This window comes from Microplitis demolitor, chromosome 7 (assembly GCF_026212275.2).
Source record: "Microplitis demolitor isolate Queensland-Clemson2020A chromosome 7, iyMicDemo2.1a, whole genome shotgun sequence".
NCBI lineage: Eukaryota > Metazoa > Arthropoda > Insecta > Hymenoptera > Braconidae > Microplitis > Microplitis demolitor.
In genome coordinates this window covers 16,288,460-16,316,195 of record NC_068551.1, presented here as the reverse complement: position 1 = coordinate 16,316,195, position 27,736 = coordinate 16,288,460, and the positions used below count along the sequence as shown (strand labels likewise).

The window sequence follows — 27,736 nt, the reverse complement described above, 5'->3', positions numbered from 1 at the left end:
TTTATTCTAATATTAAGCCTGATGTTTTAAATCAATTAAATATATTATTAATTATTATTATTTCTTTTTTTGTTATTAATTACAGTCAAGAAAGCAGTCCCACGAACCAGTTTTAGAGTCTTCAGGAGAAATGGGACTATCTAGACAATCGGCCTTGAATGATCGTTACTTTGAGAAAGAAAAACAACGGAGTAGAAGTCTAGACAATTTACTTCAATCAGAAATTGTTTCGCCGCCAAGTAAACTCACTAACTTGGGACTTTCTTCATCAAAACTAAATGAAAGATATCACAGTCTTGAAAGAATTGGTGAAGTATCAGCAGTATCTAATTCTGAGTACATGACCCGTTCTGAAGTATCCCAGGAAAGAAAATACAGCAGAATTGGAAGAACTACTGAGCCAAATATTGTTGAAGAAGAAGACTTGACAATAGACTTTGAGTATCCTGATATACAATCAGTCAGTCAAACTGGAAGATCTGAAGATGATAAGAGCAGTTACATAAGATCTCAAACGAGATTTATTAAGTCTCAGTATCCAAGTAAACGAGCGTTACCTGGTAGTCAGTCTAGTCGAGCATACATTGAAAAAAGTGAATATGGCGTTAAATCATCAGCTATGTCCGACACCAGCGAAGCGCCATCTCTGGCTTCACATGTAAGGAGAGTCAGGGTTCCAAGTCAAGCCTCAGATGTTGATCAATTTTTGGATGAATTATTCATGCCAGTGTTGGATGGTAATTTAGATGAACTATCAGACGCAAGAAGTTTGGCCGCAAGCATTAAGGGGACATACAAAAATGACAATAATTCGCAAAATCCTGAAACACTTGATGACTTCTTGGATGCCATTACTGATGATCTTGTCATACAAGAATTATCATCAGCTGATTTATCAGCCAAAATTCGTGGAGGAGGAAATATGGATATCCCAAATCAAAATACGGCATTTAATTTTAGTCCTTTGTCACCAGGAATGATGTCACCTCCAATGATGATGCCGATGTTTTCACCACCACCCAGTGCATCACAACAATTACCAACAGGACAAAATTCAAATTTAAATATGGGATCAGGATTTCTTCCAATTCCAATTTACAACATGCAGGGACTTAATTTACCTCAATATCCAAATTCACCACCAAATCAAAGTGCTGATATGGTGGCATATCAACAAAATCTTCAACGAGCATTTTTACAAAGTGCTATGGCACAAAATCTTCAAATTCAACAGCAACTATTGGCTCAGAATCAAGCATTTCAACAGTTACTTGTACAAAATGGTGTCCAACAACAGCCATTAGGATTTACTGATAGTGAACAAACAAATCGTGCCATTTCTTCTCAACCAACGCCAATAAGCCAACGTTTAGAAACAGTAACAGTTAAAGCTCAAGTTCATCGTTCTCAAAGTCCACCTAAAAAAAGTGGCCTTGATTTAAATAGAAAAACAAGCGTTGAATATTCAACCCGTAAAATAAGCGTTGAAAGAAAAATATCATCAACACCAGAGTTGAAGAGAACAAGTTCGGGTCGAGGTAACATTCAAAGTAACTTTACAAATGTGCTGAGTGAATTGAAAAATCGTAAAAGCAGTACGGAGTGTAGTCCTGGAATAAACAAAGGAGTGCCACCACCACCTCCAATGCCACCACCACTTGACGCTCATGATCCCTCGGAGTCCAGGCCATTTTTGGACCCTTATGGACGCGCCAAAACTGTCCGTATTGGAAAATGGAGATGGCCACCGCCTAGTGATTCAAATGAACAACAAAACCAGGATAGTTTTACTGAATTTAAAATGCGGCAGCATCAACAGCAGCGTAAAATAACTCCCCAGTATCAGGAGTACAATAATACCAATGGGAATATGAATGGCGAGGGTTCGGTTGATTGGGAAGAATTTGAAATAGAAAATGTTATTGCGGAAACTAAAATTGAAAATCATGCGACTATTCAGACGTCTATTGTTACGAAACATGAAAATCATAAAGAAGAAGGGGAAAAAAAGAAGAAAAAATCAAAGTAAGTTATTTTAGTAAATAAATTTAATGTTAAGGAGCATTACTAGTGTGACCGTCAGAGAAAAAAGTGACTTTTGGAAATTTTTTTAAAGAAAATAACTGCATGGAATGTTTCAATGTTTTAAAAATATACAAGAAATACATGGTAAAATTATTAGACTAAAAAATTTCAGTGCATGAAATCGAAAAAACCAAAAAGTTGATTAAACTAGAAGATATTTTCTGTACCATGACCCTCGGGCTAAGAAAAAAATTGAAATTTAAAAAAATGTATGATCCTAAAGTTAACCGACAATTAAAAATTTCCGGATTTTTTTCCAACAATTCAATTACAGAAGAAAATAAAACTAAAAAATGCACACATAGAAAATCAAAAAAACTACCTGTGCAATTTTTAAAAATATTTTTTTTTTTTATAATTAACTGTCTAAAAAAAATCCAAAAATTATTAGACCTCGGCTAACTTCAGGATCATAAAAATGGCGGGGTTTTTAAAAAAAATTTCAAATTTCACGCGAAAATTTGATGATTTTTGGCCTACCAAAATTATATTTTTCATTCGATCGGAAAACTGGAGGTTCATGGTACGTAGAAACATGTATATAAAAGAAGTTGCAATTCGAATCAAATATATCGGATGACTTGTCTTCGAGTTTACTGCAGCAATTTTTAAAAATGTATTTTCAAGTAACTCAAAAAAACTGTTCGAGACATGCACTTGAAATTTTAGTATGTCGTTTTTGAAGCTATAGATGATTGTAATACGTAAAAAAAAATTGATTTTTTCAAAATTTCACATTAGTGGTCCCTCTTAATTAAAACGGATAAATAAATACATAAATAATTATTTAAAAATATCCAGAGCCGGTTACGAAGTCGGAGCTCAAAGACCATCACCAGGTAGTATAGGCAAGTTAAAACTCAGCTCAGAGATGCGCCAACGTTTAGAGAAAGTAACCGCAAATCACAGTGTTCGTTCAACCAAGACCACTGAGAAGCCTGCATTGCCTCGTGAAGATGTAAAGGTCAATCGGCTAGAGGACAATCGAAAGCTCCTGCTCCAGCAACAGTTAGGTAATCATTATTCATTCACTTAATAAATCAACCAACTAACAAACTAATTAACTTTTTCCTTTTTTTTTTTATTTATTTCTTCATTAAATTATTAACTGTCTTGCGTTAATTAAATTTGATTTAATGATCTGTTATGATGATGTCAGGCGGAAGATGGGATGATTATGCTTCCACAGCGGACGATACTCAAAGCGTGACCTCTAAAGGTACAACTGAAATGATGACGCAGGTCCATGTTGTGAGAACACAAATTGAGAGAATGGAAAATCGGCCCGTACCTCCGCCTCCCCCTATCTCACCTCCGCAGCCACCAAGTCCACGAGGTGGAAGTATTTACAGTAACAGGTGTGTTTTTATTTTATTTTTTTATTTTTTACCTGAACTTGTCCTACAGGTTTTATTTAATCGCTGATCCAAACAACAAAAAAATTATTATCGGTACAACTAAGTAAGATAATTTATAAATGTTACTCGTGTCACTTATTTATATATTTTTTTTATAGTCAATCTGGTGTACCGCAACCACGTTCTCCACCGGCGCCTGTAGAACCTAAAAATCGAGATAACTTCCGCAATTCACCTGACTCCGATACTCACGATCATTTCTCTAAGAACCAGAACATGTTCAGCCAAAGCAGAGATATTTTTGCTTCTCAAAAACATTTACGTGAAGGTCAAGATCACAGAGAGCAAAACTCAAAAGATTATTACGGGAAAGACAGTACTGATATCGCAAGTACGACACGAGGAGATCGAAGTATTGATTTTGATTCTCGTCGTGACATCAATTCAGATATTTTTGATCCTAAATACGCACGTGATTTATATGACAATTCTAAAAGAGATTCTTTTGGTATGATGAGAGATTTATCACCGAAATCACGTGATAGTTTTGGAATACCGTCGACACGTGAATTTGGAGTCGTTCCTAATACGAGAGAATCATTTGTTGTTGCGAGACAAAGCTTCAAAAAATTAGACCATGATATGGAAAGACGTTCTAGTATAGCTTCGACTCATCAAACTGACAAATTAGAGAGAATTGAAATAGAAGAGTGGCCGGAATTTCTTAAACCTGTTTTACCGCCACCGGAAAAACCGGAAATTGAAAAAGCGCAAGAAATTGTTGATACTAAATTACACCCGCCGACTTCAAATACGCACTTTACTTATAATCGGGTGTCATGGACTCTGAGAGTTAAAAAAGAAGTCTTTGCACCCAATGAAACACTTTCAAGTCCATTGGCACTTCATCTGGTATTTTGTCAAATCGCTTATGATGTACTGGCAACTTCCAGCATCAGAATCACTAAAGAAGAACGACACAACATGATTAAACTACTTGATAACTACGGAATTACTCTAGATAATCTTCAAAGTACTCAACATAAAATTACAATGAAGAAAAATATCGTCGATATGGCAAAACAATGGCCTCTGTACTTTGCACGAATATTTCCTGTATCTGTAAGTTATTTATTTTTAACACAAAAAAGTGCGCACCTCAAACGCTAATTTAATAATTTAAATTTATAAATTAAGATCGTGAGAATTATTATTTTTTTCATTAATTATTTTTTATACTGAAAATAGTAGACATGAAATTTTTTTTCAATAAACAAATCAAATATTTACGGAAAGAATTAAAAAAAATTAATCTCAAGAATGTAAAAAAATTTTCTTGTGAATATTTTTAGTATATTACACACCTAGAGAGGAAAGTAAGACATTCCAACCCGGGTTGGAATGTCCTAAAAACACACGTCTTTACACGATTTTTCACCGTACCTGCACCGAAAGTTTAAATTTTTGTCCTGTTTAAAGGGAATAAAGTCGATCTTTTCGTTTATAAGAAAAGAAATGATAAAAATTAGCGCATGCGTGATTTTTTCCACAAACAGAGGCAGAAATTTGAACTTTTAGATACAGTTCTGGTAAACAATTTTATATGCACCACGGAGGACAGTAGGATGTTCCAATACGTATGTTTGCCATCCACCCCTTCGGCTCGAGTAGAGAATTATATACGTGGGCTGGAATGTCCTACTTCCTTCCCTTAGTGTGTAATATACTAATTTTTTAATGACCTTAAAAATACTGAAACTGCTGTTTGATGAAAATTATGATTGATTTCGAAATGGAAGTTATGAAAACTCTTACTGTCCAAGTAGCGCACTTAACTCAAAGATAATTAAATGATAACTATCCGAAAGCTATATTTTATTCAAATTTCACAGTTATCTTAACAGTTAATTTAAAAATTATATATCAAAAGACATCTTTCAATTAACATAAATATTATCTGAATCCTGTTCTCTAAATGAGTCATTTACTTAAATGCAAAATCTTGCTTTTATATATTTGTGATATTTAATTGCACACCTCGAAAGCGAAGCTCTATTTTGCTCTCTCTGATATTGCTGTCATGCCGATAGTGCTGCCAGTATCCATTAGAAAGCAAAATAAAAAAAATGGCCGCTGAATTTTCGATGCTATCGCATTTAAATTTGTTTTTTTATTAATTAAATTTAAACAAAAAGGATTCGATTAACAATTTTCACTAGGATTTTATTCCGCAAAAATCCATAGCTTATAAAAAAATTATTAGATCAATTAGCTTTTTTTTTCTACAGTTATCGAGTCCGTGAATGTTCATACAAACTAATTGACATTTATGATTTTTTAAGTGAAATCAATTTTTTTTTTTTTAAGCAGTACATTAATAAATGAACTTGAAATTGTATCAGAATTAATCAATATACTTTATTTTATAATGGTATAAATTTTAACCGACTTAACTCGGGCAAAAAAATTCGTTTTTAAAAGATTCTAAAAAAGTTCGACATGTAGAATTTCTAAACTTAAGAGATTCTAATTTTGATAGTAAAAAAAAAAAAAAGTTTATCTAGGACTGCATGAGCAAATTTTGAGTAAAAAAAAATGTTTTTCAATTATATTTCTAAAAACGTATTTTTACCCTCGTTCTGAAAAAGTTCAAAAATCTCAGATTTTGAACTTTTTAGAACCGTTTTTTTATTTTTCTAGGGATATTGGTATCTAATAAGAATTTTTTCGGAACGATGGTGAAATGTAGTGAAAAGACATTTTAAGAAATATGTTTTAAAAACATTATTTTTTTACTAAAAATTAGCTCATATAGTCCTAAATAAACTTTTTTTTTACTATCAAAATTACAAAAATTCCATAAAAGTTCTAATCTGTCTCAAGTTTAGAAGTTCCTAATATTGAACTTTTTAATAACCAATTTTTTTCACACAAGAAGAATATACTACACAGAAAAAAATGATTTCTTGGCGCAAAAAATTTTTGCCTCAAGAAAATTTCTACTTGTCCTAAAAAATTTTTTGCATTATGAATTGAAAATAAAAATTTTCTCAGAGCAAGAAAAAATTTAAATTCAATTCATAATTCAAAATATTTTTTGCTTCAAGAAATCCTTTTTTTCTGTATACAAAACTGTAAAAATGATTAAGCATGAGTGAAGTAGCCGAAAATTTAAACTTACTCGTAAAATATATTCAACACATTAACATTTGAGGCGCGCAAAAAATAAATTTAAACGAATTTCTTATTAATTATCATGATAAATTAAAATATTTTGTAGATCGGACCACAGCATCCAGAAGCTCAGCATGTAGCAGTGTCTCATCACGGTCTCAGATTAATTAAACGAACATCAAACGGTGAATTGGTTATTCTTGAAACTCTACCTCTTGAAGACATCGTTTCAGTTGGTTCTGCCAGATCTGGAGTTTGTACTTTAACGATCTCATCAGGAGTCCGACTTCCTCTTCATACAACTCGTGCTCCACAGCTTGCTGAAATGATCAGCAATTTTATTCGTGTGGTAAGCTATCAATTTCATCAACAATTATATAAATCTATAATTAAATTTAAAAAAAAGAAAAATATTATTTTCTCTTAGTACATAGCTGTTGAAACGTATACAAGAAAATAATTTAAGTACGTTACTCAATTGTTTATGATCTCGCGGTATTTGTGTAATATTTATCGGTTGCTAAAATATAAAAAAACGTCAACAGTTTTACTAGGCAGTAAAAATTTTTAAATTATACTAATAAACGATTACACAATAATGAATTATTGCGCGAGACATTTATACATATATGAGAGACGCATGTCACTTAGAGCGTAGATATTTGTGTCGTGTAAAGTGCTAGTATAAACCTATAACTTCTGGGGAAAATTAACACTGCGTGCCTTCGGTCGCTATTTAGGTGCGCCCGACCTCAAGATGCCTTCTTACGATCAACTGAAGACATTCCCATACTATATATATATTACTGTATCGTAATTATTATAAAATCTAATTACCATTCATTAGAATGCTATTTAAAATAAAAAAGTACTAGTCAGAAATATTTACAGTACAGTTACACTGAGCATAAAAAATACAAATAAATATTATTGGGAATAAATAATTAGTTTTGAATAATTTATTATGAAAATTTATATTTTACATAAAACATAGATTTTTTTGTTTAAAGAAAGTTGGTAATTATTATTACGAACTCAAATAAATGAAGAAATGATGATTTTAAATTTAAAAGGATACAATTATTTTCAATTTGGAAAAAATTTTTGAATTGTGATAATTTACAACAAATAAGAATTTAAAAATAGTATATTACATACCTAGGCCAGTAAAATAAGAAAAGTCTAGAGCACATGTAATTGTTGGCCGAGGCGAAGCGGAGACTGACAAACATGAGGTCTGAGGCTTTCCTTTATACTGGCCAATGTGCGTATACTATTTTTCTGCTCGACGAAGCCGGAAAGTTGCAACTTCGTTCAGGGCAGCGGCCCGAAAGTTGCCACTTTCCGGCCGGAGGGCAGAAAAAATATTTTATTGATCATCAATAAAAAAATTGTATAAAGAAGAAACTCTAGGATAGAGGTATCAGTTTTGGATACTTAATAAATTGTAATGAAATAATTTGTTAAAGACGCAATGACATAATTAATTTTAAAAATTTTTTTAGATACTTTTATCCTACTATCAAAATGGAAATTTTATTTATTATTGAAAATAAAGTATCAAATGTCCAAAAATGAGCAGTTGCCACAAATAGTACTTCTGTCTGATTGTTAAAAATATTTTGTTCCTTGACGGCACACAGAGAAAATTGGCTTAAGAAATTTATGAATTTTGATTATGCTGTCTATTAAACTTAAAACAGGAAATGGAGTCGCGTAAAAAAAAAATCGTTCCAAAAACGTTCTTTAGAGTGAATTTCCAAAATGAACACAATTCTGAACTTTGAGTTGAACAATTTTGGAATTTTAAAATAAATAGAAATATGAAAAATTTTTAAGTAGTGTGGACTTTTCTTGTAACGATGATTTGAACTGACAATTTTGGAGTTTAAAATTAATTCCAATCATTCATTTTTTGGACTATTTTTGTATGAGTACGAAAAGTTAAAAAAAAATTCGTCTTCCCAAAAAGTTTTGATAAAAGTCAAAAAACGTACGTAAATATTTTCAAATCATTTTTATTTTTGTCTCATATCCGAATAATTCTGGTTAGAGTCATAAATGTTCATAATTCCTAATTCATTCTTTTTTTTTAATGTTCTTCAAACCCAAAAAACTTTCAAACCAAATTATTTTTGCTCAAAAAAATAAAACGCGGAAGAAAACCTTCACAAGTTGAAAATTGTCCACTTTACAATTTTTTCAAAGTTCCAAAAATATTCAACTTAAAGTTCAGAATTATCTCAATTTTGGAAATTCATAAATTGATAAATTGTAAATATTATTTGTCTAAATTATGAATTATAGTAGAAAATAAATATTTTCTAGAGGCTCACAATAATTATAGTGCAGCATAATACTTTTCTGGCGATTCAATTTCCTGTTTAAAATTCGGTCGACAGCGTAATAAAAATTCGTACATTTTTGTCTCCATTTTTCTCCGTGCATAATTAACATTTTTTAATTGTTATTTAATATCCGTAATGCATACATACTGTCGATTGTCAATGACGAAACCTTCTAACAACAAGATAAGAGCGTTGGCAATTGTTCATCCGTGAAAGTTTATTCGCATATAATGTGCGATTCCGTTGATACTAACGGTCAGGTCGCTCGTGCGTACTTAAAGAATCACCGTAATCAACCCTGACGAGCGCCACCGATGTCTCAACCCCCTCAATTAAAGTTCATTCAATTGAAAAAATATTTAAAATATAATATACATATAAAATACATATATAAAAATAAATGGAAAATGAAAAAAAATAATAATAATAAAATAAAAGCAAGTCGGGCGGGGTTTTACGGACACGATAGTCTATCTCGTCAACAGTCCGTGACCGATAGTCAGGTTGAAGTCAAAGTAACAGATATACAAGTGTACATATTGCCCCGTCGATTTATTTAACCGTTACATTCCCATCGAAATCTTTCCGACCTCCCGACCTCGTTATTCGAAACGCCCGAAAATCATGCTAATTCACATCTCACACGCTTTATTATCTACCTCATAAACGATGTATATATATATATATATATATATATATATATATATATATATATATATGTATATGTATGTATGTATGTATGTATGTATGTATAAATTACTTGTGGTTGTAATATATCGTCGATGATGTGTGAGGAGAAATCGAAAAGTTACGTCTATACTTGTGTATATATATATGTAACATATATATAAAATATTGGACAAATGAACACAGTGATTAGAAGAGGATATAATAAAACGATAACTAAGTTTCTTATCTGGGACTTGGACTCGTGTCCGTTCAAGTGCGCTAAATGCACAAGGACTTTTATAATATATAATAAACATATATACACATGTATTATATATATGTAAGAAGGAAGTAAAGCGAGTGGAAGTAACGCAAAGATGAAGTCCATCAATACAAGTAGTGGGAAAAGGAAAATAACCGATCAACATATATAACCACTCATTGGAAAGCCAATTTACACCCGGAGTTACCTTGGCTTCTTGTATTATATATGTCCCAATTATAGATCATTAATGTATATCACAACTTTTCATCATTACCTGGATCCTCGATATCTCGGGATAACGTACTCGATCATGACAAATTAGAAAATTAAATAGAAAAAAAAATTTAATTTATAAATAGATATATGTATACATATATAATGATAATGTTTTTTTTCTATCTACGTGCTTGGGATATTTTCTACGCGGCTATACGATTTCATATAAAATAATTTCCGGTCTCGTGCACGAAATTCTTTATAAGCGCACGAGACAACGCACAACACAACACAACAAAGTTGATGAGGCATAATTAAGTTCATTAAAGGGCGTTGATGAGAAATAGACATTTTAATTGCTAACTCCTGCACCTGTGTCGTGTCTTAGAGAATAATGTCTTGTGGCTTTTATCATGATTATTATCATCATCATATTATGCATTATTTCTTTTTTTAATGATAATCCAACAATTTAACGTCTTTAATTTTAAAAAAATGACTTTCTTTTATATTATAATAGTTTAAACTTTGAAAAATTGTTGTTATTAGTTGTCTATTTATGTCTCTGGTTCTCATTTTGAATATGCACTTAACACACTCCGATTTATCATTAATAAATCTGTGTAGCGGTTAGAGCTGTAGAGAGCCAAACTTTCCGGTTTCTCCCGTTAAAAGATGAGAAAATTTTTAAATTACTATACAGACAAATGACAAGATGCCGCAACAATTTTACTAACATTCAATAAAATATGATAATTCAAATCGTTTAAGTGAAAAAACTCAAGACTTTAAATTTTTATTTTTCGCTTCCTTGTCATGCGTTTCTTTAAATTTATCAATAATAAATTTTATTTTTATCACCTATGGTATTTAGGTTCAGGTAACTCGTGTCTACTTGAACTAGTACATCTTCTGTTTATACGGTAATGCGTGAAAAATAAATAAATTGAGAATTTACAGACCGGATATACCACATTTGAATTGGTAATTATTCGTTTCTTGGTCTCTCTGCATCACCTGGCCCAAATTTTATTATTATTTATTTTTTATCAAACACTATTTTAATTTATTTATTCACAAAAAAATAGTCATTGGAATTTAATGAAATTTATTTCTGTTACATGGATATCAATTTTTCACATATGAAAATTAAAGCGTAACCTTTGATTACAATATTAGATCACTAATTAAAAATTTATGTCTTGGGAAATTAATTAAGTATTTAAATAATAATTATAAATGACAAAAAAAAGTTAATAGTTTTTCAAATAAATATCACATAAAATTTTTATTATTGAAAATTACTTGACTAGTATAGACGGAAAAAAAAAATTGAAATGAAAGATTATAAAATACGATGATTGACATTTTTATTTTATTCATTAATCTTAGGTTTGAAGTGATGCAATAATCAAGTATAAAAAAAGTAAATTCATATTTTATATTTCTAACTGATGTTAATTGATTAATGAATTTAAAAAATTGTCTTTAAATTAAAAACAAAAATTTCAAAAGTGTAGAATATTAATCCTTCAATTTCCAAATTTCTATAATTATTTTTTCGAATTTTAAACTCAAAATATCTCAATAACTATAAAGTTTTTAAAAAATATATAGGATACCTTTTTTGTAGGGAATTTAAAACTCTACAAAAGAGGTTTCTTACTATTTTTCAGATAATTCAATATTTACGTAGATATTTCCAAAAAATCAATCACACTTTTTTTGATAACTTTAAAATTTCCAATGGAAAAATTTTTTCGCTTTTTTTAGACAGAAAAAATTGATTTATTGGCGCAAGAAATATTTTGCATTATGAATTTAAATTTAAGATTTTCTTGGGACTATTAGAGAAAATTTCTTGTCACCAAAAATTTTTTCTCGTCTCAAGAAAATTTTTGCTTTCAATTCATATTACAGAAAATTTCTCAGAAAGTCCTTATTTTTTGTGTACACTGTAAAAAATTTGAAGACTCAGTGTAGTGTAAATGACTGTGTAAAAATTTTTGTGTGAAAATTACACCAAATATCGTGTTCAATTAAGGTGGTATGAATTAAAAATTCTTACACCGTCAAGTCTTCAAAATACTGCTTAATATCTAATCAAAATTAATATATTTATTGATTAAGTAGTCAAAAGTTTTGAATGATCATTTGTTGCTCATTAATCAAAATTATAACAAGTAACACGGAATGGTGTAAAAAAAGTAGATTACACCGTGTTTAAATTACACGGATAGATAATTTACACCAAGAATTTTTTACACCGTTATGTCACACTACTCGGCCGTGTAAAGTTCTCGGGGGCATTTTTACACCAAAATTTTTTACAATGCATTAAAATAAACTTTTTTTTTTTTTTTAATTTCTTGTAATCGTGCTAGAGTGTAACGATCCAGAATTGAGTTGAATAAAATTTAAAAAATGTCATATTTACAACTTAAACTATTAACAAATTCAACACCTGTTATTTATTGCATAAATCACAATATAGTATTATATATCTCGTGAAAACAGAGAGACACTTTCGTATTTTTTTCTTCCTTATAAATTCACCATGTGCTTACAATTTAAATTCAATGCATAAAAGATAAATTTTTTTTATTATTTTTTATCTCTCTATTCAAAATCTATTGAGTAGTCGACTATTGACTTTACTATCACGTGCCAAGATTTATATACATTAAATAAAAAGGCAATTGTACACATATTACACATATAGGAAGAAATAAAAAAGGCAATACTTGAAGGCAAGGCCTTCAAGTATTCAATGCATGCTCAGCGAGAGTTTTCTAAGATCGATCAAGGCAGATCGACCGGTCTTACTGGTATGTGCACGATTCACTTACAAACCTTTTATAGACTTTTATTTTATTTAAGTCGACATCATTTAACATGTAACATACCTTTTTCATTAAATTTTATTACACTTCTCTTAACTATTTTTACTTTCAAACTCCTAAAAATATTTTAATGATTTAAATTTAAAAAAAAAAAAAATCTTTCAATTATTAGCAGAATTTTTTTTTCTTCTCAGTAAAACAAATAGTTACGTGTATTTTGTAAAAAAAATAAAAAAATTTAACGGAATTCATTTTTACACATGGTAAGCACGCACCTGCCGTAAAACCGGAAATGAGTAGTTGTCGCATAACAAACTTTAAATAAGGGTCTTCCAAATATTACCGTATGCCAGAAAACAATGAAATGTAACTTCTTAAGAACGTTCTTGCGTGCATGCAGATTATTTTTTAGTAAAAATTACCCACAAAATTTGGTACTGTAGGGATATTTATCCTGTAACTAAATTTTTACAATGTTGTTAGTAGAAATTGCACTTAATTTACATGCTATCGAGTAGTATATTTTACAATGTGCGTGGGAAAAATTCATATATGTTTCCACATGTCCTCACTATCATATTTTTCGGGTAATTTTTACTAAAAATTTATCTGCGTGAGGACTACTATTAGATAAAAATTCAAATTTTATATTTTTGGCAAAAAAGTATCAATAATTATCGTTCATTAAAATTTCAAAATATGTTATCGATAATTTGAAAAAGTTGTTAACGATTGCAAATCGAAGATTTAACACAGCTTTACGAGAAGAAATAACTTTTTATGTTTCAACTTTGTAAAAAAATATTATTGGAATTGACACAGGGATAAATAAAGTTTCAAAATACACAGTTGAAAAATTTGTGTTAAATTTAATAAAAATCACATGTCCCAAACTGTCCAGTCAATTTTCTGTGTCAATTTAACACATTATACTTGTTTCAAACAATAATATAGGTTTAAAACTTGTTGAGATCAAATAACACATTCAACTTTAGTCAAATTTACACTTGATGGTGTCAAATAATTGACACAAAATATTTGACCATTTAATTTTATACACAAGAACACAAAGTTTTCGACTGTGTATTCTTTAATTTATGCTAATGATATAGTTGTAAAAAAATAGTGTTATCAATAATTTGAATTATTTATCAATAATTATAGTTTGTAAAACTGAGTTATGACGTCACGTTATTGGCCATTTTAAAAACCAGCAACAGCGCATGATAATAAAAAAAAAAAAAAACGTTTGTAAAAATAGACAAAAAAAATCACAAAATTATTAGATGTCATTTTGAAACTGTCAAAATATTTAAGTAATTTCTTCAGTCACAAGTAATTACGTAGACAATCACTTTTATTATTATTATCCATGATGTGTTTGAATCATACATTGATATATATATATATGTATGTGGTGATTAAAAATTTTTTATAATAACTTAGCCCTCATTTGACTCGAGTCACACAAGAACCTTTTTGGGTGATAAAAAAAAAATTAATTTTATTTAACTAACAAACATATGTGTTAATTTTTTTAGTCATATTTGTCTTAACATTTAAGATCAAGGACTTAATTTTTCTTAATGACATTAAAATTTTAAAAAGTTATGTTCCCACATATTTTAAGCATACAAATGACCTCTCACCTTTTTTTTATTTCCGTCTCTCTTATATATTAAAGTTAAAGTATCTCTTGCATTGTCGATCTCGTCAGCGGCTATCTGAACGCAACAACAAGACAGCCAATGAAATCATTGCCTTAGCGATTTAGAAATTACTGCGCAAGAATGCCGCAGGATAATGTGTTATTACGAGAACGCGCGAAAGAAGAAACAGAAAAAAAAAATAGTAATAATAGTAAAGACTTTGGCAGTGTTATAACTAAACTGTCCATCGACAGAATATATCTTGTAGAAATATCAGACTTTACTCCTTACACCGGAAGTAAATAAAAAAAAATAGTAATAATAAGTAATCATAAGATTGTTGTACGACTTTCTATTAGCAACTGTGCGGCTATTAACATACACTATTTGCTACGTTAATCTTAAGTTATCGCGTAATTAATAACAACTAAATATTTCAGATTTTCATATTTTCTTATTTATAGGATAAAATTATATCTGCTTATATTTACTTTTAATATTATTTATACATTAATAATTATGTTGGTTTTATATATACGAGGAAAGATATTAATATTTATATTACTAACTAATGAATAATTATTTAAACGTAAAAATATTTATGAATGAAATATCTTAATAGTATTTTAAAAGCAATTATATTTTAAATATTTATCGTAAGTAAAGTACACAAGTTGTTTAAGTGATGTAATTTTTCTTAATGTTTGAGAAAATAATAAATTGATTAATTTTATAATTTGTAGGATTATAAGGGGAGGAGAGGGGGTAAAGCAGGTCATTGAAAAAAAATTTCAATAGTTTTTTTTCACTAGTTCTAATTTTTTTTTGTCCACAAATAAATATTCGGTATTAATATGGCTGGGCGATAAAAAAATCTGGGGTGAAACGAACCATATAAAAAATCAAACTTTTACACAGGAAAAAGGATATCTTGGTGCAAGAAATATTTTGCATTATGAAATAAAGACAAAAATTTTCATACTGAAATATGTCAACATCTAATAATTTTTGGCTTTTTTTTAAAGAAGATGTGTTTAAAAAAAAAATATTATTGAAAATTGCACCTATAGTTTTTGAAATTTTCTACATGTGCATATTTTTAGTTTTTGTCTTTTTTTTTTTTTAATTAAATTGGTGAAAAAAAAAATTCGAAAATTGTTAATTGTCTGCTAACTTCAGGATCATTAAGTTTTCTCACACTGAAAAATTTTTTCTTGCCTGAAGAAAGTTTTTGTTTTCAGTTTATATTGCAAAAAGTTTTTAGGGACAAGTAAAAATTATTTTGAGGAGAGTAACAATTTGTTGTATCAAAAAAACCTTTTTTTTTGTGTATGAAACTGAAGTTAGGTGATGTCTAATAATTTTTTAATTTTTTTCGAAACGATAAACTAAAAAAAAAAAAAACATATTTCAAAAAATTGCATCTTTAGTTTTTTAATTTTCTTAAATTTTCCGAAAATTGTTAATTGTCTACAGACTTCAGGATCATAAGTTTTTTCCTAAAATTAAACTAAAGTTTTTCCCTCTAGATAAAAATAATTATCACAAAATTTTGTTTTGAAAAATGGATTTTAAAAGTAAATTATATCTATAATTTGGCTCCATATTTTCAATAATTTTTTTTTTTAATCCTGAATTGTAAAAACTGACTAAATTATTTTAATAAAAATTTTTCAGGCTGACTCAGATTTTAAAAATTTTCCTGAGTAATTTTGTGTCCTAAATTGTCCCATGACATACGTAAAATTTTGTAAAAAAATTCTAGAGGCCCATGTCATTTGTAATTTAAATTTATAAAAAATTTTGTCGGGTCCAATTACCTCCTCCCCCTCTTCCTCTAAGTATATATTTTATAAACTAATTATTTATTTCGTAATTTAATTATTTTATTTCAACATCGAAATTCCTCGTATCTATTATGACGCACACCACTAAATTTTCTTAACTAATTTTAAAAAAATACCCATTTAAAATTAATGTTTTAATATTAGAATATATAAAAAAAATAAATAGATATTAACATATATATTTTGCTTAAGCATCTATAATTATAAATAATAATAACAACTGTTAAATATCCAAGTTTCAAGTTAAATATATACATTATAACTTTTTGTAGCACACATATATTTAAAAAAATTTTATTTCAATGACTATTATTATAAATACTGTTCTAATTTTCTATAAACATCGCAAATTATACGAAAGGAAAAAAAGAAAAAACATAATATTTATTTTGTTCTTACACTTTTAAATCAAACGTTTTTGCTTCCGGTTCTGATTTCTATTTCGTTACAAGTATGACGGCAAAGTAGTGATAATAGTGATGATTTCAATGATAATGAGCTCTATCACGCACATTATCTTTATTGATGAGAAATTTAATACACAACCGTTTATTTATTAAATTTATTATTATAATATGGAATTTTAAATTTTATTTTTTAAATTCACGTTCTCAATCAACAAACGATTTGCAAACTTTCACAATATCTACGAGAATTTTTTTTTTTCAATGTCTTGATGATGAACTGATGAGTTATTAAAAAATTCTCATGACTTACACGGTATTTTATATATAAATATATATATATATATATATTTATTTATTTATTTATTAAAATAAGTAAAAGAATATATACTGTTAAAACAGCAATGTTAAAAATAAACTCAATTTAACACCGTGTGGTGTTAAAATGAAATAATATCGGTGTAGGCGGTGTTAAATCGGTGTACATACGGAGTAAATTAACTTCGATCGAAGTATACACTGAGAAAAGAGCGGTGTTAAAAATGAACTGAATTCAACACCGCGCGTTGTTAAAATGAAATAACACCGGTGTAGGTGGTGTAATTTGGCGGTGTTAAAATATTGGTATTAAATCGGCTTACACACGGAGTAAATTAACTCTTATCAGAGTAACTGTAAAAAGATAGGTGTTAAAAATGAAAGCTTAACACCGCACGGTAGTAAAATGAAATAACACTGGTGTAGGCAGTGTACATTAGCGGTGTCAAAATACTGGTATTAAATCGGTATACAGACGGAGTCAATTAACTCCGATCGGGGTAACTGTAAAAAGATCAGTGTCAGAAATAAAAACTTAGCACCGCGAGGTTAAAATGAAAGAATACTGGTGTAGGTGCTGTAATTCGGCGGTGTTAAATCGGTGTAAAAAAAATTCTCCGTATAGAAATTATAAAAAAAATGTATTACATAAAAAAAAAATATAAAAATTTAATTAATATTATCTGGAGGAAATTTAAATTTTGCTGTGTACTTATTTAAATAATTATTTATATTATACGTAATTTATTTAAAATTTACACAATTTTACACCAACCATTTCAATCACCAACAATTTGATTAATTAATAAAAATACAAAGTAAAATATTTTAACATCGGGAAATATTTGTAACACTGCTCTCGATGTTATTTTGACACCAAAAATTTTAATACTTGCACCACCTGGACTTATTCCGGTTTTTTTACAATGTAATTATAAATAATTTTTATTAAAAGACTTAATTATATTAACAATTAGAACAATCAGAGAAAGAGAGAGCAAAAGATAAAGATTAATATGTAGGAGAATGGGTTAATTTAACCCATGATCATCTACAATAATTATTCGTTCCTTTCTCTTGTTGATTAACGTCCCGTCGTATTAATTCAATTGATTAAAATCAATTCCTACAATTTATATAAATATATAAACAACATATTTATTTAAATAAAACATAAATTCAATGTCATTCATTATTTTAAAAACCACTTAGTCAAGGTCAATAGTCAAATGATAAATTACTACTGAAATTTTTCATTTTTAAATTATTATTTACATAAACAATATTTTTTAACAAAAACAAAAACAATAATAATAATAATATATACACATTCTCCTTGATTTTACGTACATATGGCATACCAAAGAAACCACCTGGTGGGGTACGACCCAGATAACAGTCATTCGAAGGCTCTACTACTGAACAGCCTCACGATTCGAGCTCACCAGGGTACCGCGGGATCAACAATCGTGAATCCCCACTAGTTTATCGGCTACCGCCGTGCCGACAACACGTATCTTTTAAATTTCTTTATCATTTTCATCAAACCCACTAGTTTTATTTTCATTTATCTAATCATTAATTAATAACTTCATTAATTAACTAACTAATTATTTAAAAATTTTTTTTTAATTCAAGTGTCAGTGGTTCCGTTATTTTATTCAAATAATTATTACTTATAATAATAATAATAATTAAAATAATTAATCATGTGATTCGGTGAATATCTCATTAATTATTAATTAAAATATTATGATACTGAAGCTAACTGACGTCTAATTTTTGAATTTTTTCTAAATGAATTACAAAAAAAAAATATTCAAAAAATTGCACTTATAAATTTTTTAATTTTCTACATGTGCATTTTTTTTTTTTTTTTTTTTTTTCGTAATTAATTTGTTTAAAAAAAATCCGAAAGTTTTAAATTGTCTGTTAACTGCAGGATTATAAAATAAGACGTCTAATAATTTTTGGATTTTTTTTTAAACAAATTAATTACGAAAAAAAAAAAAAAAAAAAAAATGCACATGTAGAAAATTAAAAAATTTATAAGTGCAATTTTTTGAATATTTTTTTTTTTTTCTGATTAGTGGAAAAAAAATCCAAAAATTTTTCGTCTACTAACTTGAAGAATAAAATAATATAACATTCTAACGCATCTTGGGATTAATTATTAAAAAAAAAATTATACGATTGAATAGTTGATTTGTCAACGCACAGTATGTAATAATAATTTCACTTCACGCAAATTCATTCATCCGCGTGGAAATAATTATTACCGTATTATTGTAATAATTATAATTTTAGTGAAACGTCAACGTGAAAACTGGCACGCAAAAAGCGTAAGCGACTATTCTTTGTTGATAAAAAATAATATCCACATATATACATGTGCATATAAATAAATATACGGGTTATTATATTGATGTACACGTGTTTCATTGTATACATTTATATTTTATATATATAATATATAGGGGAGTGCAGTAAAGACCGGAATTTTACAAGAAAGTTTATGCCTTTCTCATTGCCGGTGACGAGTTTTAAGAGAGTTTATTAGCGCTAGGTAATTATAATTAAATTCAACCAACCAGTCATTGTGTCTAGTCTCAAAAGTCGCTCCCACGACGTCTACTACGACGCGCAGTTTCCTTACTATACTTTTTTCTCACGATGAATGAAGTGCAGTATGTACACGGCTACAATTTAAACTTAAATTGTTAAAGAAAACTACTACTATAGACACTAGGTACAAGGAAGAGGAAGCTGATAGTCGTTTTGCGCGTGGCCGGAAGATACAAAATTTACCTTCATTTTATTTATTTTTTTTTCTTTTATTTTATTACATTTCATTATTTAAATATTTTCTCAATAAAAAGTAGAAATTTTTTTTTTTATTGACTAGTAGAATTACCGATTAAGGTCATGATTTACGACATGATTACATATCTTCAATTTGTTAAAAAAAAAAAAAAACTAAACACCGTCGCGCTCTGTCATTTTCATTAAATAAATATAAATCTCATGGCTTTCTATTGCCATAGAAAATAACTTGCGTGAGAATGTTATATTATATATTATTATTGTTATTGATCATTGACATCAAATAAAAATTATTCAATATATAAATAGTTATTATATTTTATATATAATATATTTATTTATAAAATTAAATAAAAATGCTAATAGGCAATGTCTTGAAGGTGAAGTGAATAATTAACGCAAAATAAAAGTGTAAATACATAAAAAATAAAATAAAAAAATGGAGCGTGAAGTGTCCGATGTGGAAGGAGTATTTTCGCGACGTATGTCAAGTAATTGGGCAGAATTACCTCAGACATTACGTCGTAAACAAAAACATCGTCCAGAAATTTTAAATCAATTTACGGATAATTTTGAATCAGAATTTGAATTTCGTAAAATTGATCCCCATCAAACGTCAATGAATGTCCGACGAATAGTAAAAAGATCTGAGTTATTGCGTAAATTTGAAATGGATGAGTACAAAAAAGATTCGTCGGGTTACGGTTGGGATAAATCACGAGCTGAAAAAAAAATAATGTACAGTAATAATAATAATGATGATTATAAAAAAAATACAGACAATTATGTATCAAAATTATTTAGCTCACGTGTTAATCCAAATTTTCCGAGCATGATAATTAAAAATGAGTACCGCAGTCTGTCAGATGAGGAACGCAAGACAAATTCACCAGACAGTTTACTAGTAAAGTCATCAGACTCCGACTCTAGTAGTGACGAGTACGGGCACACTGACGACTCTGGTGCTTTTCTTGAGAGCCAAATATCTAAGTACGATAGTGAAAAAGTTGTTGGTCAAGTCGGTCAGAGAGGCCGAATAGCAAAATTGTTTTCACGAGATGTTAATAATAAAAAGAACAAGTGCAATAGCAGCCAGCAGCAACAACAGAACCGAAAGTCTTCCGGGTGCGAGTCGCGAGTGGACGTGACGCGGAAGACCACCAAAGATGTGCAACCGGTCACGAATAAGAGTTCCGATCATCTTGAACGCGTCGAGGAATCTCGCAGAAGTACTTCCTCGATTCCAATGCCCTACGAGTACGAGAACATTCCTCGGATTGATGTATCAAAGGTCTTAGGAGCTGGTGCTGACCAACAACAACAGCATCAGCTAAAGTTAACGCGTAATGTAAATGATCGCACTAATAGACAACCGACTATTGAAGAATTGAGAATGGAGGTCGGATGTCAATTGAGAAATGGCCGACATTCTTCAGCATCTTCAAATGAAACTCGTGAAGACACGCGGAAAATTAGTGTACAGAGTTCAACATCACCAGTCTCTCCTTCATCTCTCCATGCTAATAACAATAATAATAATAATATTATCAATAATAATAATCGATCCTCGATGGAGGATTTGAGGCTTGAAGGTTTTATCCAGGATATGTGTAAGACAGACCAGACAAATGGGAATCGTGTGAATGCTGGTGAGAAAAAAAAATCAAAAATGGAAACAATAACTGAGGAGAAGCAAGACGGAAGTAAACTCAGTGTTAGGGAAATTCTCAAGAGATTTGAGGAACTGAGAATGCAAAATGAAGCTCAGCAACAACAGCAGCAGCAGCAGGTTGAAGAGAAGAGTAACGATAAAACATTGACGACCATTCAAGAAACGCTACAAAAATTGGACGAAAAGGTCAAGCGATCGAGTAACCAGGTTGAGACGAGTTTTACAGTAATATTTTAAATATATATGTATATATTTATATATAAATTATTATATCATGTATATGAGGTTTAAAAAAAGTTAGATATGTAATATTTATAACAGCAGTATCAGTCGAGTAGTCATTCGGGCCGGTATTAAATAAATCATAAAAAATTCATACGAATCCGAGCGTTAATTATTTACTGGCGCAAAATTTACTGACTGTAACGAATAGTATGAGAATATATAACGTATAAATGGTAATCCTGTAGGATAACTGTATGTTTGCGCACATCGAACTTCACAAGTTACACTCTCTTTCATCCGTCAATGTCTTATTATGGAAAAAAATTTTTGTAAATACATTAAAATTTTTATTTACTGTAAGATTAATTTGTCTTTTTTTTTTTTTTTTTTTTTTTTTTTTTTTTTTTTTTTTTTTTTGGCTAATAAAATATTTATAGACTTGACTTTTATATATATTTTTTGCTCAGCTTAATGTATTTAAGAGAGTAATTTAAGAATTCTATAGAATTTCGATCGATGCATTAATTCCGTGCTCGCGCGCCTTCGAGATTCGCATTCCGCTCTAAATGACTAAGGGAGCTCTGATGCTCGTACACATTTGATTGCGTGGATAACTTGTTTTCTCGTGTGCGACGAGAGATCGAACCTGGTACATAAGCATCAATGTAAGAGAGTTCCTCATAAATTTTTTAAATAAATAAATAATAAAAAAAAAATTAAAATTAAAAAGTCGAAAGTTTAAGAAATTTAAAAATTTTTTTAAATATATAATTAAGAGACAATTAATAATATAATTAATTTAGGCCACTAACTTTTAATCAGATGTATTTATTTTTATTTTATTTAATTAGCTTTATAATTAATTGCACTTTTTTTTCTGGGAATTTCATTTAATAAAAAAAAATTTTTTTTTTAATGCTTCAGAATGGACAGAAACCACAACACAAATCAACTCATCATGAGAATCACGTGTCACAGATAACAAAATCAATCCAATCACAATCAAATTACGGAAATACTCATGTAAATCATAATAATCAAAGTCACAATCAATCAAATCACGTTAATCGTGAAACAAATCACTCACCAGTTAATCGAGTTACGGGTGGTCATACATCACCGATAATTCAAACAAATGGCGGTAATAATCACCAAAAAAATCAACGTAATACTCAACATCACAGTAACAGTCAAAATCAAGAATGGCGGCAACCACCCGAAGAGACAAACAATAAATCACCTGAAGAAGGTTTTTATGAGTGCGGGCAAGTTGTTAATGATGGGAAGCATTCATTACTTCAATATGCCATGTTAAATTTCCGACAGAGCACTGAAAAGTAGGTTTTTAATTAATATATAGATATAGATAGGGAGGGGGCAAATGGGGTACTTGAGAAATTACAGTTTTCGGGGACTCAAATACGTCAATTTTTTTTTTTTTGGGCGCACACTTTAAGGGGTAACGGTAACTGATTTTCAATTCAATTCACGGACCAACACTGGAAACCTAAAATAGAGTCTTTAGCGTTTTTTAAAACCTTAACAGAGGGCTAGAAATTTCGTATTTTCAAAAATTCTAATTTATCTCCGACAAAAATTGTTTTAAAATTATCATTTACTATTCGAGTGCAACAAAGATAGTCTCATTTATTTTTCTGAGTGTAAGAAAGAGGTCCGGTAGCGTATCCTCTTAAAATAGGTGAAAACAAAAACAAAATTTCTGAAAATTAAATAAAGTTGAAGGAATTAAATTTTCTTATGTTATTTAGATAAAGAAAAATTACATTTCACACAATTATTAGTTGCAAAGAAAGATAAAAAATTTAACAGTTTATATCATCCATAAAACAAAAGTCATTAACATTTTTCGACATTTTCGATTTTTAAACAAAAAAAAATTCAAAATATTGCTAAATTATTTTATTAAAACAAACTTTTATAAAATTTTGGGGGTACTCCATTTTCTCCCCACTCTTTCCTCTACTAGTGACGTGAAATGACTAATTTTTATGTTCATTAAGATCACGATAAATTTACTGGCAAATTGCTCGTCAATTGACGTCAAAAATGATTTCGTCAACTTTTCAGACAATTTTTTATAAAATAATTTCCTGAAAATATTAAATGTACAATCGCTTGTAATTGTAAGTAAACTGCAATTCAAATCATTCAACATAACGATCGATTTGTTCATTCAAAAAAATTCGTGAATAATTTCTCTACACTTCTATTTAGATGTGAAATGACGTTAAAAATTTTTTGGTAAAATTTTCACTAAATAATTTCCTGGATAAAATTAAACCAGCGCGGGAATTGTCATTAAATTCAAAAAATGACTCGTCAATTTTTCAATTGATGTCAATTGTCAGACAATTTCTCTATCGTACATCAACAATATATATATATATATATATATATATATATATATATATATATATATATATATATATATATATATATATATATATATATATATATGTTTTTAATTTGTTGATAAATAAATTAATTAATTCATTGTTATTACACGCGCTAATTGTATCAAATTAGTCGCATTAAATATATCAGGATGGAAAATCTTAAACATGAAAAATAACTACCACTCTCGACTACTAACAACTTTCACAAGAAAAATGTCAATGACTTGTGCCATGTGGCCACACGCCAACTAAAGCCCCGTAGCACTAAAAAGTAAACGCGGAAATACAGTGAGAAGTCAATTGCTCTGCGAATATCAATAAATTAAAAAAAAAATTTTGACGTGTTAATTTATATGTTTCTTAATACTTAAGCATTTAAAATAAAAAAAGTAGCATAAGTAGTAATTACTCTATTATTATGCATATTTATCAAGACGAGTTATCATGAAAAATGATGAGGGGTTTTGATCTCTTGCGAACCCTGTCCCAAATACATTCAACCGGTCGTTCGACTTTCACGCGAAAAATGTCGTCAATTGATGATGATGATGATCGTGTAGTAGTAGTAAAGAGAAAGATGAAAACGAAAAAGAAGATGAAGATGAATATGAATATGAAAAAATGCCACCTGGCAACTAGAATAGAAGGTAGATTTTTCTAAAGACGTTCTGAAAATTTAGAGTTCTTATAAAAGCAGGAAAATTATCAGTCATTAAAACCATATTTAGTAATTTTCTTGATTTTGTTCAAATTTTCAAGGGTGTCAAATAATTGGAAGAAAAGTCAAAACGTTCAGTTTAAGGATAAAAATTGAAGCTTATTAAACAAACTTCAAGAAACTTTTCCCAGAAATTGTTTATAAATTTTATTTTTAAAGTTATATGAACTTTTATAGTAAAAAAATGATTTTTTTGAAAAATAGTAAAAATTTCAAATAACCATAACTTCTAAAGTAGTCAAGCGATTTATCCCATCTTCTATTTTGATCAAGATAATTACTCATAGAATGAGTGTAGAAAATTTCATTCAGATCCAATAAGAATTTTAGGCGCTATCGTGGCGATAAGGTTATATTACATAAATATGTATATATTTATATGTTAGACTAATTAAAAAAAATCTACAATTTTTTTTTCAAATCCCGCATTGAAATATCTTCAGAGTACCGAAAAAAGACACCTGTGAAAACCAGAATTCTTAATTTTAACATTTAGAGGCCGCGCATCGCAGATTTCTATTTTTCATTTAAATAACACGGGAAAAATCTTTTTTTTTAGAATTTTCTAACTCACAAACCAATCAACGGATTTTTATATTCGATAAATATTTTGCTAGAAAATTGAACGCTCTACAAAAAAAGTCTCTTATAATTTTTTGATAAATCCATCTGTTCAAAACTTATTTGAATTTGAAATCAAACTTATAGTAAATTTTGAGATCTTTTTACTTTTCCCACCAAACCATCAGACTTATTACAAAACGTCATAAGAACTTTTTTGTAGACAATTTTATTTCCTACAAATTATTACAAACAAAGTTTTTCGAAATTCCGCATAACTTTCTAGGTATTTTCATTTTAATGCTGCTCTTAAAAAAAAATAGTTTTCTAATTAGAAAAATCTGCCTCATAAAAATAAAAATATAAAGAACGTTTTTAGATAAATTTAAAAATGAATGTCATTGACTCTCCCATGTTAGTGTTTCGCAATGACAATAATTTGCGTAACTACAATGTTATTCATCTTTTTATTTAAATTTTTTTATAAGTAGTGTAACGCATGATTGAGAAAATTTATGTGACGGAATGCGCATCTTTTAACATCAGTACGGTCGGGAATTATGTAACGTTCGTGCGTCGACAGCAAAAATAAACCGTGTTGAGAAAGCATAACACAGCTATAGGTAGATATCATCACTGCCGGCTTTTCATAATGCAACCGATCGTTTTCCCCATACGCTCCTCATAATTTCAAAGCTAGACCATGTACTCGCTCGTCTGTTGTCTACAGTCTAGACATCAGCACAAGACTATTATCAATAAAATAATTCTAGTAATAATAAAAACATATATATCATTATTTAGACAATTTTATAAAAAAAAAAAACCAAATAAATAAGCAACAAAAGTTTTTTAAAAATCAAAATAAAAAACCCGTAACATCGATGGCGCCATGGGATCGTTTGTAAGAAAAACTAACGTTACATTGTTGATAAGTTGTTGAGAAAATTACGAAATAACTGGTATTGTGCTGAGGTTTATATTGTTGTTTTATTGTTGTTGTTGTTGTTGTTGCAGATTCGAGATGATGAAGACTGCTGATGGATCGATAAGTGGCTCATTGAAGGTTATCGAGTCCTTAAAAAATAAAAAGAAGAGTAAAAAGAACAAGGGACAGCAGGATGGCGCTGAATGGACATGGAAAGAACAGGTTGATCTTGTTAAATTTTCACCGGTACCTATCGAGCAGAGTCTCTTGCGATTGGATACTGAGTTAAGTTCACTTGCTGTCGAGTGTTTCTTGTGTCTTATGAGGTACATGGGTGATCAACCGTTACCTCCGGATATGAGTGAAGTTAAATGTGTATATACGATACTGATGGTGAGTGAAACCTTAAACTTTCTACTTATATTTTTTATTATTATTATTTCATTTATAATAAATTAACTGGTCCCATTAATCATCAATTATCTATTCTATATTATTAACGGAATAAGGAAAACTTTGTTCCCGGCATATCTATATGATAGAATGGGTTGGTGTTATTAAATTTGGTATCGTTAGAAAGGTCTTGACTTGAATTTGTCCCTCTTCATGGTTTCAATTTTATTTTATTGCCAAGTATCGAGATAAATCTATTTATTTATATCATTCAAATAACATTTAAATTACGCGGGAAAAAAGACGATTGTATTTATTTTCTTTGAGGAGGACCACTAGTATGAAATTTGGAAAACGGCTTTTTGTATATTTCGATAGTGTATAGTTTCAAAATTAACATACTAAAATTTAAAGTACATGTCTCGAATAGTTTTTTTGAGTCACAGCCATCTGAAGAGCAGCTGCTTATCGGTTCTCAAAAATACATTTTTCAAAATTGCTGCAGTTATAAATCAAAGACAAATCATCCGATATATTTGATTCGCATTGCAGCTTCTTTTATATATGTTTCTACGTACCATGAACCTCCAGTTTTCCGATCGAATCAAAAATGTAATTTTGGCAGGCCAAAAATCATCAAATTTTCGCGCGAAATTTGAATTTTTTTTAAAAACTCCGCAATTTTGTTAAATTTTAATTTTTTTCTTAGCCCGAGGGTCATGGTACGGAAAATACCTTCTAGTTTAATAAACTTTTTGGGTTTTTTGATTTTCTCCACTGAAGGTCGCTATCACTGCAGTGGGGAGTTTTTTTTTAACTTTGG

At 29.2% G+C, this 27,736-nt stretch overlaps 1 protein-coding gene across 2 annotated transcripts in view; it reads left to right on the top strand.

The window, feature by feature from the left end:
• The window catches only part of LOC103571401 (uncharacterized), a 61,341-nt gene that overhangs the window by 29,667 nt on the left and 3,938 nt on the right, over positions 1–27,736 (top strand). For both annotated transcript variants that reach the window (XM_053740591.1, XM_008549559.3), the window contains 7 exons: positions 86–2,025; positions 2,887–3,098; positions 3,245–3,443; positions 3,602–4,565; positions 6,724–6,966; positions 22,821–23,233; positions 26,610–26,913. In XM_053740591.1, the coding sequence (XP_053596566.1) occupies positions 86–2,025; positions 2,887–3,098; positions 3,245–3,443; positions 3,602–4,565; positions 6,724–6,966; positions 22,821–23,233; positions 26,610–26,913 (4,275 nt within the window). The remainder of the gene's footprint in view (positions 1–85; positions 2,026–2,886; positions 3,099–3,244; positions 3,444–3,601; positions 4,566–6,723; positions 6,967–22,820; positions 23,234–26,609; positions 26,914–27,736) is intronic.